The following is an 18826-nucleotide window of genomic DNA, read 5'->3' on the forward strand; positions in this document are numbered from 1 at the left end:
GTCGGAAATGGCTCCTTCACTGGTTAGGCAGCATTGGACTAAAACAATAATACCCTAAAAAGTTATAAAAACTTTAAAAATTGAAAATAACAGTCGCTCGTCGATCGTAGTCAACGCGACGCTACACAAAACTGGTTCTGTGGTGTTTTGTGGTGGTTTTCGCTGCTCCGGTCACATCGACAACCGACTTTTTTACTGCCGCCGATTCACTTTTTTGTCGTCTCTCGAAAGCTTCACACTGCCACAGCGGAAAAGCCTCTGTACGCTCTTCGCTGCATTTTCTGCGGAGAAATAAAAACGCGCTCGTGTTTGCCGGCTTACAGTTAAATGTAATATAAACGAAACAATATTTAAACGCAGGTGCTTGCATTTTTCTTTGTTTTTTTTAAAAGTGTGTTAACTTTGCATTTCGAACGGAGCGGAGCGAAGCGGCTGCAAGTGCTGAAAGTGCGCTCGTGCACCTGTCTCACCTGAGCGCGCTTCAAGCCACAAAAGTGTAAAGTGCAGCAGTGCGACTTTATTTTTGTTGTTGTTGTTTTTATTGCTATTTCGAGTTTCGACGAGATTCAGCAAGAATTTTGCCAGCCTGCGTCGGTGTGTGTATTTGTGTTGTGTGTGTGTTATTGTTGTTGTTATTGTTGCCGTGCTCTAATTGCCAAGTTTCGTGTGGAGAATTCTTCTGGTTCTTCTTGTTGGTTTCTTCTTGGGACGCCCGCACCGCAAATGAGGTAAGAAACAAATAAAAACAACAATGAAGAATTGCACCACCACAAAAGTACACAGAAAAAAAACTAGGACTGTAAAGAGTATAACAATTTAGGATTTAATTAATTAGTTATTTTAAATTTGACACATTTTGTTAGGTTTCAAGAAAACAGTTTACGTTACAGCTAGTTTGTATTCTTTACCAAAACAGATTGAAGATATGTATAGCCTTCTTTTATCATTAAATAAGTATGGTTATATTTCTTTATTAATAAATTAAAATAGTGAGAAAACCCTTAAGTGTTCATTTATTATAATACAAATATTCAACAGAATTTTCTAAAATTAAATTTAAAATGAGATAATAAAAGCATATACAATACAAGAATTCATTTTATTATTTCATGTTAATCAAATTCTCAGCAAATTACTAAGTAGAGTAATATATTTAAGTGGTATTTTATTAAATACATTTTCTTTGTGTACTGACTCCCCTTGCGTTTGAAATTGTAATTTAATGCCTTGGTTTTTTCTGTTATTTGTTATTTTGTTATTTTTATTATTGTCGTCTTGGTAGCCGTCAAGTTGTAAGCCGCTTAACGGGCGACACAATTTTCAGATATTAATAAATAATGCGTTAATTGTCGTCAGTACCGGCCTTCAACTGTTTTGTTATTTGTTATTATTCTCTTTTATTATTTTGAGGCTGCCGTGGAAAAATCTTCGTGTTTGATTTGCTCTAAATACTTTAGAGTTCAACGCGAAGAAAGTTCTTAGTTTCAGTGTTGCCTTTGTGTCACTCATTAATCCATCAGGCTTATGGATTGTATATAAGAATGTGGTAATGAGTATTTAATTGAAACAAATATAAATATATATTTCACTAAGCCAAAAATCTATTAATTTAAATTCGGAAAGCTTTTCAATGTTAGTTTTTATTAGCCTAATTATGCACAATATTTAAATTTATAAAATAACTCAAATGCAAGGATTCGATATTCTTATCCGGGGTAATGGTGCGTATACGTGATATTCTATGTTGGCTGGGGCGATATTACGTATACGTACATGATATTTTTTATTTTCCGAAAAATTTGTTTTGAAAGGAAAAATTGGCTAAGGACTTTCATTTGTAGAATATGTTTTGTGACTGACTAAATATTAAGGTGGATATTGTAATATTTGGAGGGCTGTATGTTTCCTAATTGATTTTTGATCATGTTTTTATCAATAAATAAAAAAAGGAAGAAAAACTTAAACTTACAACTTAAAAACTTAAATAATTTTCGACTTTGAGTAGTTTACATTGACTGAAATATTTCTTTCTTATATTTATATAATAAATAGTTTAAATAAATTGCCAAATACATAACTATATTCATGTGATGATTGTAGCTTTATAAACATTTTTAAATATATTTAATTGGAAATTTCTGTTAAAAAATTTGAAATCTATCCTGGGAAGACACTATTTTCCTTTTTCTTTGATTATCCGTAAATATATTTAAAAGAAATATATATAAAAATTATCCTTACAAGACACTTTTTCCATGCCTCCTCCTCTGTCATATAGTTTAAGGAAGCCTCCCATTTGTAGATTTGTAATCAGTATTAGTTGTGGCTCGTTATGATTGATGAACTGGTTGGCCGATTGGTCTGCTGCCTGATTGATCATTTGCAGCCTGAGTTGGCTTATGCAATCCCCGCCAGCAATTTGGACACTCGAGACGCACTCATATACACACACTCATTCACTCACTCACTCACTCACTCACTCACTCACTCACTCACTCACTCAGCTGGCTAGCCACCTGGCCACGACCCGAGCCTGCGGTGGTGGCTTCGTCGGCAACAATAACAATAACATTCAACATTAACAATAACAGGCACACTTTGAACAGCAAACAAAGTTAGTTTTCTTTCCTTCCCCGGAGGAAAATTAAATACAGTCCTAAAGGAAAATCAAGCCAAAACTGAGATGGAGATGGAGACTGACTTGGAGTCTGGGTTGGAGATGGAGATGGAGACGGTGACGGTGACTTTCGAATGACGCTGGCCACGGCTTGTGGGTTAATTGCATTTCCTGGCCTAGTCATCGTCACCCAGTCCCAATCCCATCGAGACATTCCCATGATGATGGGGCGTTAATGGTGCTTTAATTACCCGGACAGTTTTCCAGGCTCTTTGGGGGATTTTCCTCAGAGTTTTCTTGCATTTTTGCATTGCATATGCAAATTGCCAAATGGAAAATGCCAATTCACGTTGCGCGTATCTCATAGATACACAAAATTGAAATTATAATAAAAAGCAAAGAGGGGGGCAAAAAAAAATACAGTTGCCCAGGCTCCTTTTGTAATTCAAGCCACCAGCTGCAACTACACGGATGAAATTATGTACTTAAATTTTTAATAAATATATATTTTTAATTTATTAAATGAAAATTTATTAAGCATATTATAAAACAATATATATTTTTGTGTATATGTTAAATAGATCTATAGATCTGTATAGGGTTTAATTTATTTAAAGAGAGATTCCCCTTAAACATAGTCTTTGAAATATTACTTTGCCTGTGGGATAAAGTTAATTTTGAAATGAAAAAAGTTTTAAACATTTATGAAAGATATTAAATATATATATAGAACAGATAAAGATTTAGATAAAGATAATGAATAAATACAGAAGTTTAAGTTAAAGCTGAAATATAGCTAGTAAAAATACTACTAATACTGCTTCTACTCCATTTTCCATAAACTATTACTAATCATTTCTTAACAAATACATGACTATGAAATATATTAATAAATTAATAAGGAAACAAATCTTTAATTATGATTAGGAAAGAATTTCTCTCTCTGTAGCCTGGGCAACCAGTTCGCCTCGCCGCCCAGTTAGCCTCAGATGGCATTTTTGCCAGGCGGACTTGGCGGACAAAAACGGACTCCTCTGGGTGGGGGGCAGAAGGACAGCGGCGGTGGCGATGGCGACGGCAACGGCGACTCTCGGACTGGTTGGGATTTCTACTGGCGGCTGGCATTTTGTGGCTTAGGATAGGATAGGCCTTTTAGCCAAGTTAACCCACTGGCAACCGTGGCTAAATTAGCGAAAAGTAAACGTTTGCTTAGCTTTTATTATTTTTTTTAGCCTTTTCTTATAGGGTACCTACCCTAATTAGGGTATAATTGCTAAGGCGTATGTCCCAGCCAAGATCTTTAAGAAATTCGCAAGAAACCCAGAGCCATTGTTCTTAAAAGACCCATTCTTCCATGGCTAAAGGTTCTGGGACTCTAGTTTGTATGCAAAACAAGTCAAGATATATGAGTTGAACCTTTTATTTTATTTAACTTGTTAATTACCAGAATGAGAATGATCTTTATGGCCATCATTATCATGTCCGAGACATAGTAATGGCAGAAAAATACAAACGAGGTGAAGCATAAATAATGTGATTGCAAAGAAGTGCCGTCACAAAAATGTAGCACTTAAACTCTCGGCCGCTATCTGGCGGAGTCAAGAGGTGGTTGTGAGATGGTGGCTTAATCCCCACAAGATCGAGAGATCGAAAGATCTCCAGGGTAGCATGGGGTATACTGACTGGCTTCGAGTCATTGCCCTGCTTTACGCTCTAGAATCCTGCAATGTTTAGATTTCGCTGCAACTTTCGCTGTGGCAAAGATGAGGAGATGATCCGCAGATGGCTTGCCTTTGAGGCCGCGCCCATTCAATCCAGTTTTGAGCCCCGGCTCCCCGGAATCCACCCCGTGCCTCCTCCCACAGTCAGACTCTCCAAGAAGTGGCAGCTGGCCCGCCAGCTGTGGCTCCATCTCCACCTCCACCTCCACTTGAGTCTCCTTTGCCTTCTTTCTTTGGCTTTTGGCAGCTGTTGCGCGTGGGCAAGCCACAAGCTTGGTCAATAGAGGGGAGTGTAGAGGAGGGCACTGTGGGAAATATATATACCTTATGGAACAGATTTTTTATAAATTAAATTTGTATTATATTTCTTAAATTTAGTTCCCTTCTTGGGCTGGGCAGGGTGGTGCCAAAGGTGCTTTAATTAAAGAAAACTATGAAAATAAACCCTAGCAAAGCTGAAAAAAACAAAAATTGAAACCGAAACCAAAACCGAGGCACTGAAATTGAAACGGCAACACGGCGAAACATCAATTTATGCAAAACAATTCAATTTTTTGCCGCCATCAGCGGTCATTTACCTCATTCCCTGGGTACTGCTACAGTATATACTGGTAAAAGTGAACTGTGAATGAAATAAATTATGTAAATACATAATAGCTCTAGGAAATCAAATTTAAATCTCAAATAAAAACTAAAAGAACAATAAAGCTTTAAACTAATAGATAAATTTAATACGAAACCTTAATGTTAAGTCTATAAATATTAAAGTTAGCTAGACTCAAATACTGGTTCACTCTATAGAGTATTTACTGTAACTCATTGTTGCATTAGGGCGAACGTACTTGAAACCAAATTTCGTGTCACGCCTTGAACAAAAAGTTGTGCAGCGTTTCACACGCTGCAAGTGGGTGGCTGCAACAACAACATTACCAGCAGCAACAGCAGCAGCAGCATCAGCAACAGCAGCAGCGGCAAATGCAACTGCAACACCAGCAACAACCTGGCAGCAGGTGTGTGGGAATCTTGGCCAAAATAGCAAAAGTTCAATAGCAACAACGGCAAACGCTTGATGATGCGATTGTTGCCGCAGTTGCAGTTGCTGTTGCTGTTGGTGTTGGTGTTGCTGATGATGTTGCTAGTATTTCTAGTGTTTATAGTTGCATTTCGCCGCCGAAACAGTGGGCCGCTTAAATAAACACCAGGCAATGCTGCCATTTATACATACATACATATATCCATTGTGCAGCTGCTGGGGCGGGAATGTTGGTGGCGTTGCTGCCAATTTCCAGCTGACGCAATCAGGCAAATGAAGAGGCAGGCAAGCTCATCTTGCACGCAATCAAACACCGAATGATTTGAAGCGCAAAATTTAAATTGTTTTGCCTGCCGAGGCTGATGATGATGGTTTCTCCCAAAACAGCTCTCGCTGCTGTTAGATGTTGCTAGTTTTGCTGTTGCTGTTGCTGCTGCTGTCCCATTGCCACACACACGAATCGTTTATCTGCCACATCAAATCACAAGAGTTATGGCAACTTCAAGCCAAACAAATTATAAGGAAATCATTTTGGCAAGGTTTTCAAGCAGCTTGAAAAACATAATTAATTAAAGATTAAGCAATTTAAATGTTTGTAACAGAACGTGGAATAGTTCAACATTTAATTAATTGTAAATGTAAGCCATTGAAGTTCAAGGTTTGTGTCAATTAGCGAGGTCAGCGAGGTCCGATGATGGCATCTCTTGGTTGTCTGAGGCAATCCTAGCCAAGGGTCAGCAGAGGTGACACATGTTGCATCATCGCTGACTGCACTTAATTGGCTGAAGGTGAAAGCAAGCTAGTCATCCTTGCTTCCTTCTCACACAAAAAAAACACATCGCGTTGTTAATGTTCTGCAATTAAAATGAGCCGGCGGAGTAAAAGTGCATACAGCTTTCTCCTGGGCAAAAGGAGTCGGTTTGCCAGTTTGCTTCCTTGCGCACGACAGCAGCAACATCTTCGGCGGGGCAACATTTTGGTATTTATGGAGTTGCCGGGCTTGCCGCCGCATCACGATTATGGCCATGGCGCATCCTCCAGTTGCCGGTTGCCTGTGTTGCCTGTCGCCTCTGCTCCCTCTGTTTTGCTGACTGCCTGGTGGCATAACCTACGTTTGACATTGCTTGCAAATTCGGCGATAAGTTTCACCAGAAAAATGCAGCATGCTGCATGGATTTTTTGGGATGGGAATAATGCCTAAACATAGATTATCGGCAATTTGTCACGTTGTCAGTCGTGCGTTTGCCTGATTGCAAGCGGCGGAAGTAAAAGCTTTTCGGTCTCTCTAAGATTCGCAGGTGCAGCAGCAGCATCAGCATCAGCAACACGTGTGCCATTCCGTGCCGGACAAATTCGGCAGAAATTTCTCTTTTATTTATTGTAATTTCTTTTCAAGCAACTGTGGGCATGCCTCTCCTCTATTCAAATATGGAAATTATTTGAAAAATCACAAGCAGTCAGCGAAATGCGAATAAAACCTATGTACGTGCAGTTATTTCCACACACATGTACACGTGAGCAATTAAACAGAGTCAGACAGCTCCCTATTTTTTATTTTACAACTCTGTTTTGTTTTGTTTTTTTTCTTTATTTTTTGTTTATTATTATTCCCCTCGATCTCATAATTAAAAGCCAAGGCAGCAAAGTTGTGCTGCCATTGCTGCAATCGAAAGACTTAGGCAGCGAACGCGACTCTGAATCAAAAGACTTAGGCAACAAACGCGACAGTTCGGCAGCTGCCGAGATAAATCTGTTGGAATGATGGAACACGGGGCACTTTTGACATGGCACACGGGAGGAGTAGCTGGAGGAGGAGGAGGAGGTCTTGGAGTAGGGTCTTGAGCTATGATAAAAATGTTGATTGAAAGATTTGCCCAGTGAACAGTGAGTGGCACTAAGAGGCATAGTCAGGAGTTGGTCTTGAATTCGGTATTACAGAGTTAATATTACAGATGAACAAGACTTGTGATAATATTTATATTATTTAATCTGTAAATGAGTATACAAAATAATATATAATATAATTAATATAATATAATATACTCTAGAAATAATAAATCAAACTAAGCAATCAATTGCTGAATATACAAAGTTTCAAAAACGCATAACTCAGTCAAAAATGAATTAATTTCAATTCGGAAAGCTTCCCCTTGTTAGTTTTCGATAGGTTAAAAAAAATGGTTACCCAATTTAAAATTAAAAAAAATTCAAATTTTTGAAAATTTTAACGATGTAACTCCTTTTCTTTTTTTTTGTAAAAAAAAATTGAAAATTTTTGAAAACAATTTTTTTTCTTCTCAAGAAAGCTAGAAAGAATCGCCTGTTGGTCCTGGTCAAGAATATATATGATTTATATGGTGGGAAATGATTCCTTCACAGCGTTTTAAGCTTCTTACTGAAATTATAATCCCTTGTAATGGTATTAAACGATAATTTGTATTCTTGAAAAAACTTATATACTCCCATATTTTAAAGAAAATTCTTTAAGTTCGAATAGGTTTTTAATTAAATTTCAAGTCTTTTCAATGATCATAATTATCCACTCATTCGATTAACAGCAATTGATAAGAAATTAGCTGAATGGCATTCAGACCACATCCGTTTACCATTTGGCATCCCAGCAATGCCTCAGATTAGCGGCAATTATCTTTGAATGGAGGAGGAGCAGTTTCCTCCGACCTCTGCATCCGTTTATCGATCGATAAAAATAAAAAAATAGACAACCTGCTAACTGCAACCTGACTCTGTACACCTGCTTATGCTTTTGTTGCTCTGCTGCTCCCTTTTCCTTTTCGTCAGTTAATAACAATAGAAAGAGCCGTCGCGCTAATAATAATAATGATAATCTCTTTCTGCGGCCGCCACAGATTATTTGGCAGTTACAATTAAGTTTCAGCTGCAACAGTAACAAAAATAAAAAGTCAAGAAAACAAAAAACAACGAAAGCAGCAACCAAAACAAAAGCACAAGGAAAAGCAAAAACAAAAACAAAAGCAATAGCATCTTTGACGGCCTTTCACCTGCACTGGAGGAGGTTAAAGTGAACACTAGATAAATGGGAAATTAAATTCTAAGGGTCTGATATATATTACAGAACTAAAAGAATGTAAAGAATGATGGTTAAAATTTCTATACTTCGTTCATTTCTTTTTTATTTTTTTAGTTATTTATTTAATAATTTTTTTATTTAGTAATTTATGTATTTATATACTTATTTCATTCTTTCTATCTGTATATTTATTTCTTTATTTATTTTGTATTATTTCTCTAATTCCCTATTATTTCCCCACGAATATTCACTGTACTTGCTTCCCTTGTCCCCTTAGCTGACCCTCCACAATTAGTTCTAATGAGTTGCTGCTGTTGCTGTTGCTGCTGCGGCATCCACACTTCCTGTCACGCCTCGGATCTTGATTTCCATTTCCATGACCATTTCTCCCGCTTTTCCACCGCACGTTGACACTTTCCGTACGGTTTCCGTTTGGCAATTGCTCAGACTCTAATTGAAACGGAGAGAAAAGGCCAGAAAAAAACACAGAAACTAAAAAATAACAAGCTACAATTGCGGCTGTCAGAGCTGCTTTGACCATTGGCTGATTTTTATTTCCATACGAATTTAATGCTCAACATTTCCACAGAAGTGGAAATAAAAAGAAATTTTTGTGTCCGTTGCAAAAACAAAAAAGCAGAAAACCAAAACAAAAAGAAACAATGTTTTTATGGGGCGGTCTAAAATGTTTTTCTGTCTCTTCTTAAGCAGCAAAAATGTAGTAATTATTTGTTTGGTAGTCATGGACATGACTTTCTCTGTATATGATAATTTTCAGTTGCTTCCAGCTTGTCCAGCATCCAAGCCCAGCTCTGTGTCTGTCTCTGTGTCTGTATTTGTGCAGCTCACGTAGCATTATGGCAATGTTCTCCACCTTTATTCCGCCATCTCCACATTACAGTGCGTGACATGAGCGTTAAGTGGCCGAGATCGAGATTCGTTGGTTCCCACTAAATTGATAATCACGCCTCGGCATTTAGGTTTTTGTTTCAAACTCTCGGGTTCTTTTGTGCCTCAAGCTCTAAATTTCACTCGGAAATGTTGAGTGCATGCATTGGTCTTTCACCTGGAATGTATATGTGTATATATAATATATAATGAAACCAATTCGATGCCATTAGGCCTGCTGAGTCATGATCGAGGGAAAGCCATCAAAGATACAATCATTGTTCTACATGTCACACACGTAGGTGTCGGAAATTACTATTGAAAGTTCAATGAAACTTCTGAAAATAAAAGTTTAATTGAGAATAACAAAAATAGGAAAATGGGAAAATAGGAAAAATGATAAATCATTTGGGAAAAATGACAACAGAAAAAAATCAAAGGGCTTAGCCTCAGGGAATAATGCATTGTCTATCTGCAATTCGGTATAACAGATATAGATATATCGACAAATCGCATTATCTATATTCAATGAGATATATTAATCGAAGTTTTAACTTAGCTATATATATTAATAAAGATGTATTGCATTGGCCAGGTAATATTTAGGGGTCGAAGGGCACTCAATATCACTAGCACATTAGATGTAAACACTTCGTAGGCCGCGGACAGAATGAGGTCAGAGCGACGGCTGCGCTAGTATTTATAGTCTCCACGTAAAGAACAGAGGGGGTGAGAGAGAGAGAGAGAGTGAAAGAGCTATCTCTAGAGAAAGGCAGAGAGAGAGATAGGCATACCGACAATGTTAGAGATGGAGAGCAAGAGAGAGCAGGGAAGAGCGGAGAGTGAGATACACAGGGATTTGATGGGTGAGAAATAGAGAGTAATGGAGTAAGAGGGACAAAGAGATAGGGAGTTAGAGGGACAAAGAGATATAGAGTTATAAGAGATGCTGTTGATGCTGATTAGAAATAATTTATATACTCTTTATGGTCAGTGCATTTTAAACTTCTGACTTAAATTACAATACCCTCTAGAGGTATATATATAATACCTCCTTTATAATCAATTCCAACTGATTAAATAACTTCATTTCGATGACACAATTTCTTTTGAAATAACTCTCAATAATTTTTATAATTGATCGATTGATGAAGCCATAGACCAATTATGTTATTGAAACATAACAAGCGGAATTATATGTGAATGTAGTAACCAGCTTTGATATTTATTAAACTGAGATAATCGAGACCAATTAACTGCTCGCTCACCCAACCCAATTCTATTAATATTTTTCCCCGCTAACTTAATTGCCTGACTTTATATTTCGTTCATTCTTCTGCCTTAGTTTTTTGTGATTTTCCCATAAATAATTTTGGAGCTAAGCAACAGCCATATCCCCATCGTCGGAGTGATTTATCTCTTTCCCATTCAGATTGCAATTCAAAATTCCAATTCATATTTCACCATTAGTTTGCCTGCAATTATAAATGTTTTGATTCGCGGTAATTGCCAGTTGCGTCAGGAGGGAGGGCGCTGGCGCTTTTTGTAAGTGGGGCAACTAAGGCAATTTTTGGGGCCAAAATAAAGCCACCTTTCCGTTCCCTTACCCCCACATTGACTTACCTTACCTGAGTGACTTGAACTTTAACTGAATGATTTATATATGTGGCAGCTGGAGCGAGCAACAAATTGCTTCTAGCTTGGATCCGATCCGATCCGATCCGATCGAACTGCATAATGCCTGGCGATCTGGTCAGGAGATTTCCCCAGGTGGTGGGGAGGGGGGTAGCAGGGGAAGGCGAACATAATTTCAATAATAAATTTCTATAATTTTCCCCGTCTTGTTTCTTTCGCTGCAAGTGAAGCGTAGAATTACGTGAAAAAGTGAAATTATGCGACGGCGGTGAATGTGAATCCACCAAACTTACTTACTTACTTACCAACTGGCACTGGTGCGTGAAAGCAGGCATTGTGCGGGTGCACTGGGAGAAAATTAGGAAACATAATGAGAGAGAACTTTTTGTGTTATTTTTATAACTTTTCAGGGTACTATAATTTCAGTCAAAAGCTTACAAAACAGCGAATGAATCATTTCCGACCCTATAAATCATATATATTCTTGATCAGTATCAACAGGCGAATCTTTCTAGCCATATTTGGAAGAAAAAAAATTTTAGTAAATTTTTCCAAAATTTTATAAGGGGTTACATTGTTAAATTAAAAAAAAAAAATTGAAAATTTTTTAAATATTTTTACCTTTTAGATTTAATATGCAAATTTGTTAAACTAATCAAATCTAGTACAGAACAGCTTTCCGATTGAAAATTGATGCATTTTTGGCTGAATTATGAACTTTTTAAACTTTGAATTCTCAATATATATGTTTGATATAAAAAAATTGATTTTAAGAATCTAGCAGAGGGTTTAATAATTTTAATCATTGAAGGAGTCATTTCCGACCATATAAAGCATATATATTCTTGATCAGTATCAACAGGCAAATCAATCTAGCCATATTTGGGAGAAAAATATTTTTAGTACATTTTTTCCAAATTTTATAAGGGGTTATATCGTCAAAATTTAAAAAAAATTTGATAACAATTTTGATTTTTTTACCTTTTAGATTTAGTATGCAGACTTGTAAAGCTAATAAAAACTAGCACAGAACAGCTTTCCGATTGGAAATTAATGCATTTTTGACGGAGTTATGATATATTTTCACAGCAAGGGTATAGACATTACGGTTTCCAGTAGTTAGTCTTCTTTATGGAAGCCTTTAATAACCATAATTAAGTTAATCAGTTAATCCCCTTTGAAACAAATTTTTTCGGAAAACCAATATAAATAAAAAGTTACGTATACGTAATATCGCCTTAACCAACATAGAATATCACGTATACGCACCGTAGACTGTCAGACTAAGGTTACCAAAAACGAATTATATAAAATTACCAATAAATATCGAATTTAAAAATGCAAATATTTTAGCGTTTCATAAGAGATGGCCATAAAGCCTGTAAATGTTAAAAGTCCTACATATTTCGGATTCATTTTTAAAATCTTTATAAATCAGAATATGATAAATTCTAAAATATTTGAAATGTACAAATAAAATAATTAACTTTACCAAAGAAATATTTATAATTTATTGAATTTAAAATTTATTTTTGTGAGTGTAGTCAAAGCACCAGCACCAGCAGCCTCTGTCGATGCGTGTGACCCAATTCGTTGAATTTTCGATTGCAAGTTCAAGTTTTGCTCACTTTGTTTACATATAAACTACACACATGCCACAAGTGTGTGATGTGTGTGTATGTAGCGCCATCTCTGTCTCGTCTCGCCTTGCATTCTGCGTCTTCTTCGCTCATTACTTATCACACCGAGCACGTCTTCGTCGTGTGGAGGCCATGAGACAGGGAAAAGGGGGATCCCAGACAGACACTCCCCACTTTCTTTAACTTTCGCATGAAATCAGCTTCGTTTTTTTGGCAACTCTTTTGGGAGATATATATTGATTGGCAATTGTCACCCATTACTTCGATTAAATCGTTAAAAGGTGGCATGTATGCATATGTCTAAGATCGATCAAGATCTTTACTTTAAAGTAACCCTTATTATATTCTCGATTAATTTAATCTCCAACCTTTAATATAACATTAGAACCTTTTTATCCCCTTCTTACAGCTCCCTTTAAAATCTCTAACAAAATGATGACGATGACAGCGGCCTCGGCCTCCATATCCACATCTGCATCCACAGACTGCAGCAGCAGCATGCAGGGATCGACAACCAGTTCGGCATCCAGTGATGTCATGACCCTGACCACCACAGCTGCATCCTCATGGTGCGCCATCCCGGCTAGCTCCCGGTTACGTGTACTCCGCCTGGTGAGGCCACATCAGAGGAGACTCCTCGTCGGTGGACCAGAACGGGGCAGTACTTATGGATTCGCAGTGCGCGGTGGACGGGAACATGGCACCGGATTCTTTGTCTCCCACGTGGAGCATGGCGGTGAGGCGCAGCTAAAGGGACTAAGGGTAAGTGGGTCACTAGATCAATGGATCACTGGATCACTCAGTCCCAAGTCACGTACGCTGATGACGGACGTGATGGCTTCTGGCGCACCCAATCACACGTGTCCATGGACAACTTTCCCCTTATAGATTGGCGATCAGATCTTGCGGATCAATGGCTTTCGTTTGGATGATGCTGTGCACAAGGAGTTCATCCAACTGGTGGGCAGTCAGGATAGGGTCACACTAAAGGTGCGAGGAGTTGGCATGCTGCCTGTCAGAGAGTAAGTAATATTTTGTAAATTAATTAATAGTTACAGTTCTGTAACTTGGGACAACATTCCCCAGAGATCCCTAGCAGTTTCTTCTTAATTTCTAATCGGTTCCCTTAACCATTCCCAGTCAACCGGAGGAGCGTTTGTCCTGGAGCGTGGTAAAGCTGCCCAGCGTAAGTGGCACACCCTCGGAGAGCTCCTTTAAAAGCGGTGGCGAACGTGGTCGTAGCGCCAGCAGGGACATCAGTGTTGTCCTGCATGTGGCCCCCAGGACAAAATTGGGTCTGGGCATATGCAAGGGTCCAGAATGGAAGCCCGGCATTTTTGTGCAGTTCACCAAGGAGCGGAGTGTGGCTCGGGAAGCGGGTCTCCGTCCCGGTGATCAGATCCTCAGTGTCAATAGCATCGATTTCTCGGACGTGCTCTTCAGCGAAGCGGTGGCCGTGATGAAGAGTAGCAGCAAGCTGGACATGGTGGTGCGCACTGCAGCTGGCTGTGATCTCTTCCCGGGCGAGTCCAGTGGCTATAACAGTTCAGCCAGCTCGGTGACTGGAGATCAGAGTCCCTGCTGGGCGGATGCCAAGTCCAAGCGATTGACTGCAGTGCGTGAGGAGGGAGCAGGAGCAGGAGCTGGAGGAGGAGCTGGAGCAGCTGGTTCTACCTGGTCACAGGGCGTTGAGGTTCACAAGCAGATGAACAAGACAATCATTAAGCTTACGGAGACCGGCACCTCCATCAACAACACTTACATAGCCAGCTCCAGCTCGACTGGTGGTTCCAGTCCCGTTTCCGGCTCCTCCGTCAGTGGAATCTCCAGTCGCAGTCAGCAGCAGCAGCGGGATCAACAGCTGGTGACTGCCGAACGGACACAGTCCCGGAGCACCACCATGAAGCGCAGTCATCTGCGGCCAGTCAATGCTTCAGGATCGATCACGCGATCTGTATCCGCTTCGGGATCGGGATCGGGATCAGGAGGAGGAGGAGCAGCAGCAGTAGCAGCACCTGTTCCGCCACCGCCAGCCATGAATGATGGCTGCAACGGTGGTGCCGCCGGCAACGGTAGCAGTCTCTCCAGTGCCATAACCGAGGAGCTCAAGAAGCGCAAAGAGGTAAATTTTCTTGAACATTACTCACAGAGCACTAAAGAGACACTGGGAGAAAATAGTATTTATAACTTTCTGAATGATTTTCCAAATAGTTTTCACCAAATAATCCCAGTTTCTTCGAGTGCATTGTCACAGATTGCTTCACCGGCAAACTAATTGGAATCATTGCAGAAGCAGCAACAGCAACAGCAGCAACAGCAGCAGCAACAGCAGCAACAGCAGCAACAACAGCAGCAACATCAGCAGCAGCGCAACAATCGAGATCGCGATAGAGATCGAGATCGAGATGGCAATGGAAATGGATTTGGTTGTGGAACCAGTGATCGGCAGCTGGTGTCGCACAATGGAAGCCACCGCAGCTCCTCAGTTGGCCAAGCGTCGCATCGCCAGCGGGCAAATGTTGCTGGCGTGGCTGTCACATTGCAGGGCAGCGAACGCATCAGCAGCAGCAACAACAGCAACAGTGGAGGAGGAGGAGCAGGTGGACCCAATGTTGCTGGCGGGGATCAGCACACGGCGCTGATGGATGAATTCAAGCGGGCACACCAGCGCATGTTTAGGAACGGGTTCCATGAGAGCGATCACAAGGTGAGCAACTGCAACAGCAGCAGCAGCATCTCTTAGCAGCACCTAAGCTGCAGCAGCAGCAGCAGCAACATATTAACATTATATATCGATGGCACTGGTCAGCAAAGTAAATGTAACAAAATGATCTTGAATTAGTTACATATTTTAGTTTAAAATTAAGGTAAAGACTGTTTCAATGCTCTTTTGTTAATTATTGTTGACCATTAGATTGGTAACTACATTTTGTTGGCCAGTGCCGTCGGCCCCTTGCAAAGGTCAAAAGATCCAAGAGCTGCCAACAGACTGCACTTGTCGACAGTGGCTCAAGTCCCACCAAAAAAGAAGCCCCGCGGAGACTCCTTCGAACAGTCCATTGTTGGTAGTTGATAGTTGGTAGTACGGAATTGGTAGTTGATAGTTGTTGGTTAGTTACCCAACAGCCCCTCAAGGGGTTGGCCACTCGACTGGCCAAGTGCTTTCTTTGGCTGCAGTGGGGGGCCAACTGCTTGGGGATTAATTATTATTATGAATTGCGGTTGGCCCCATTGAACGATGGCATCTTATCGGCCAAATCGATAAGCGGCGCCACAGCCGATTGCTCAGATTGTATTCTATATAATAAAGGAGCACTAATCGGAATGAGAATGAAATGCTAGAAAAATGATCGATGAAAGCACTGCGTATACTTGATATAATGAAGATGATCTGTAATCAAAATATTTACAAGATGTGATAATCGTTTTAGTAGTTTTCAATCTATTTTATGACTACTTTTAAAAATATACATCGATTTAATTAAGAAAAGCTTAACATGTTCTCAGATTTAAACAATGGACAGACTACGTATACTTGATTTTATGAACAAGCATGTTTATAATTAGTGAGCTTGATAATCAGTGTAATATCGTTTTTGAGTTATAAAATACTCGCATTTGTTTTTAATTAAATTAAAGATACACTCTCTCAATAGTTAAATTATTGTTATACAATTTCCGATCACACACCGATTATAAATCAACAGTTTCTTGAATATCGATAACACAATCGTATTCAAAATAAAGTACCTTTTATGGTCGTTTGTTCCCAGAACTCAATCATATTGGCCATTCGTTGTCTGACAGCCCAATGGTTATCGATGACGCCTCACAGCGTGCGTTTTGTGGTTACCAATTTCGGGCCAGAGTAGAATTCCACACCCTGGAGATATGATGGATTCGGCCAGCGGGTGAGGATGATGACTCACTCGCTCATCGAGCAAAGTGCTAGGAAATAAGAGGAACCAAAACAAAAAGCGAGCAATGGCAAACAAATGGCCAAAAGCAAACAGAGGGCTGGGTGTATCTTTTTGTTTTTGTTTTGGTTGTTTTTTTGCTGGGCTTTTGACTAGTGACTACTCCTCAATGGCTTTATCTAATCGGAGCGACGGAGCAACTGCGTTGCCCGGAGTCGATAGATGGATGGGCGTCCAGTCTTGGCAATAGCTCGCTGTGGATCGCATCGCAAATTACGGCCGGAATAATATGAGTTTGCTGAGAGTGAAAAACAGAGAGGGGGCGGCGGCGTCAGGTGATGGGTCTGGGGTTATGCCCACCATGAGGCCCGTAAGCATGGGCAGACCTCTGGTCACCATGTCCACATATCAGGTACTCATAAGGGTCACGATATATAGTATATCTATTAATATATGTTATATATTTGCTAATCGTTTTGTTTTTGCTTTACAGGAGCGCGGCGAGACTCTGAAACGCACCTCAATTATGCCCGATGATAGCTGCTATCGCAACAGTATCAATACCAATGGTTTTACCAATGGCAACAGTAGAAGCCACAACAATATCAATGGGAATCGACTGCAGCCTGCGGCACAGAATGGCAGCCAGCAGGGAATTCCGGAACAGCCGCAATTACCGCCTCCGGTAAGCGAATGATCCGTGTCCAAGTCCAATCAATAAAATTCAAAACACAAAAAATTCGAATAACAAACAATTGGTTTACATACATTACTTTGGGTTAATACAAGTATAATAAAATTTATACAATTTCAAAATCAGAATGACTTTTAAGTAGTTTACACAATAAAAAAACTACAACTGCTATATAATGCTTCTAGGAACTTATATCAAACTCTAATCAAGTCTTAACTTTCTTTTAATCATATCACGAAATAAAATTCTGATTATAGCGTCAGAGTTTGTACTAATATTAAATATTATGCGATGAATCAGTTTATCAAAGTTATCTTTCCTTTTTTTTAATCGGCTTATCTAACAGTTTAATCTGCTTAGAATAAAATACATAAACAAAGATGGTTAAGAATGGAAAAAACTATAAACTAAAGTAAATACTTGAAAAAGTTGATGTATTTATTGGACTTTCTGGATCTCTCTTATCTTGTTTTTCGAATTTTACTAATTTATAATAATATCTCTTTTGCAGCCACCACAGTTTGCCAATTCCCAGCCAAAGCAAATGCCACCACCCTCGCAGCTTAAGCTAAACACTGGAAATGGTTTAAGCAATGTCAACGGAAACGGAAATGGTTTCAAGGCCAAGCAGCCGCTGTCGCCCATGCGCAGTGCCAGCATTAGTGTGGGCGGCTTCCGGCCGCCAATCACTCCCCAGCCCGACTATGATGCAGTGCAGCTGCGCAAGGCATCCTCGCCAGAAACGGGAGCCGCTCCAAGCCAACAGCAGCAGAGACGTACCCTGCGTCTGGGCACCGTAACCATTGGCGAGTACGGTGACCAAAGCAGGACAAATAAACGCGAGACCCTGCGAAAAATCAATGGAGAGACAGGAAGCAGCTCCTCGAATGGCATTCTCAAGAATGGCACCAATCGGAGCAGCGCGAGCTTCAACCATGGATCCTCCACACAGCACGCGGAGAAGTCCATCAAGTTTGGAAACTAATGAGAGGCGCCATACCCCAAAAATCCAAACAATTTTTGTGCAATAAGTTTGAGGAACAGGAATTCGAAGGAGAGTACAAAATCGGACGTGCAGCGGCTTTCCATATGCATATATTAACCATAACCACATCTTTATATTATATATCTTTTTTTTTACTACCATAATAAATGTCTGTCTTATTATATACTATATATAATTTTTTGCTATTTGTTGGAAACACTGTATCACTAGTTGCTATTATTTGACTAAACACTGTAAATAAACCACGGGCAAGCGTGTGCCCGGAGTTTCCAATAAAAATTCAAAAGCAAATTATGAATATAATATGTATGTATGTGTGTAATTACCTTAGCTCTAGATATATGTATTTATATATATATATGTATATACATATATAAAAAAACGTCTGTACATCTAAACAAAAGCAAAAACGACTGATAAGGCAACGAAAATGAAAATATTTAGCCGCTTGCGTCAGCTGGTCGTCGATCGTTGAGAACGAGAACCGCAAATCCCAATTACATTCGGGCCCAAAAAGATATCGAAGCGTAGAGTTCAATTGGAATTGATTTATATATAGATTCTTCCTATATCGAGCAGTATTAAGTGATGGCATACATCTTTGTTGACACTTTCAATTAAAAATC

General features: G+C 39.4%; 1 protein-coding gene across 3 annotated transcripts; it reads left to right on the forward strand.

The window, feature by feature from the left end:
- The first annotated feature begins 174 nt into the window (after positions 1–174).
- Positions 175–18503, forward strand: LOC110181747 (uncharacterized). 3 transcript variants are annotated; one of them, XM_086836159.1, is made up of 8 exons: positions 208–728; positions 12993–13345; positions 13472–13605; positions 13724–14705; positions 14874–15313; positions 16753–16912; positions 16994–17185; positions 17706–18503. In XM_086836159.1, the coding sequence occupies exons 2-8, from the start codon at positions 13016–13018 to the stop codon at positions 18177–18179; spliced, it is 2712 nt and encodes a 903-aa protein (XP_086692285.1). In that variant the 5' UTR covers positions 208–728; positions 12993–13015; the 3' UTR covers positions 18180–18503. The 3 variants fall into 3 exon arrangements, with proteins under 3 accessions (XP_086692283.1, XP_086692285.1, XP_086692284.1); XM_086836157.1 differs by lacking the exon at positions 16753–16912 and having other exon boundaries at positions 175–728; positions 14874–15290; XM_086836158.1 differs by lacking the exon at positions 16753–16912 and having other exon boundaries at positions 209–728; positions 12969–13345; positions 14874–15290.
- Positions 18504–18826: the final 323 nt, after the last annotated feature.

The sequence above is a fragment of the Drosophila serrata genome, unplaced genomic scaffold, assembly GCF_035046125.1.
Source record: "Drosophila serrata isolate PLE 108 unplaced genomic scaffold, ASM3504612v1 contig_276, whole genome shotgun sequence".
Taxonomy (NCBI): domain Eukaryota; kingdom Metazoa; phylum Arthropoda; class Insecta; order Diptera; family Drosophilidae; genus Drosophila; species Drosophila serrata.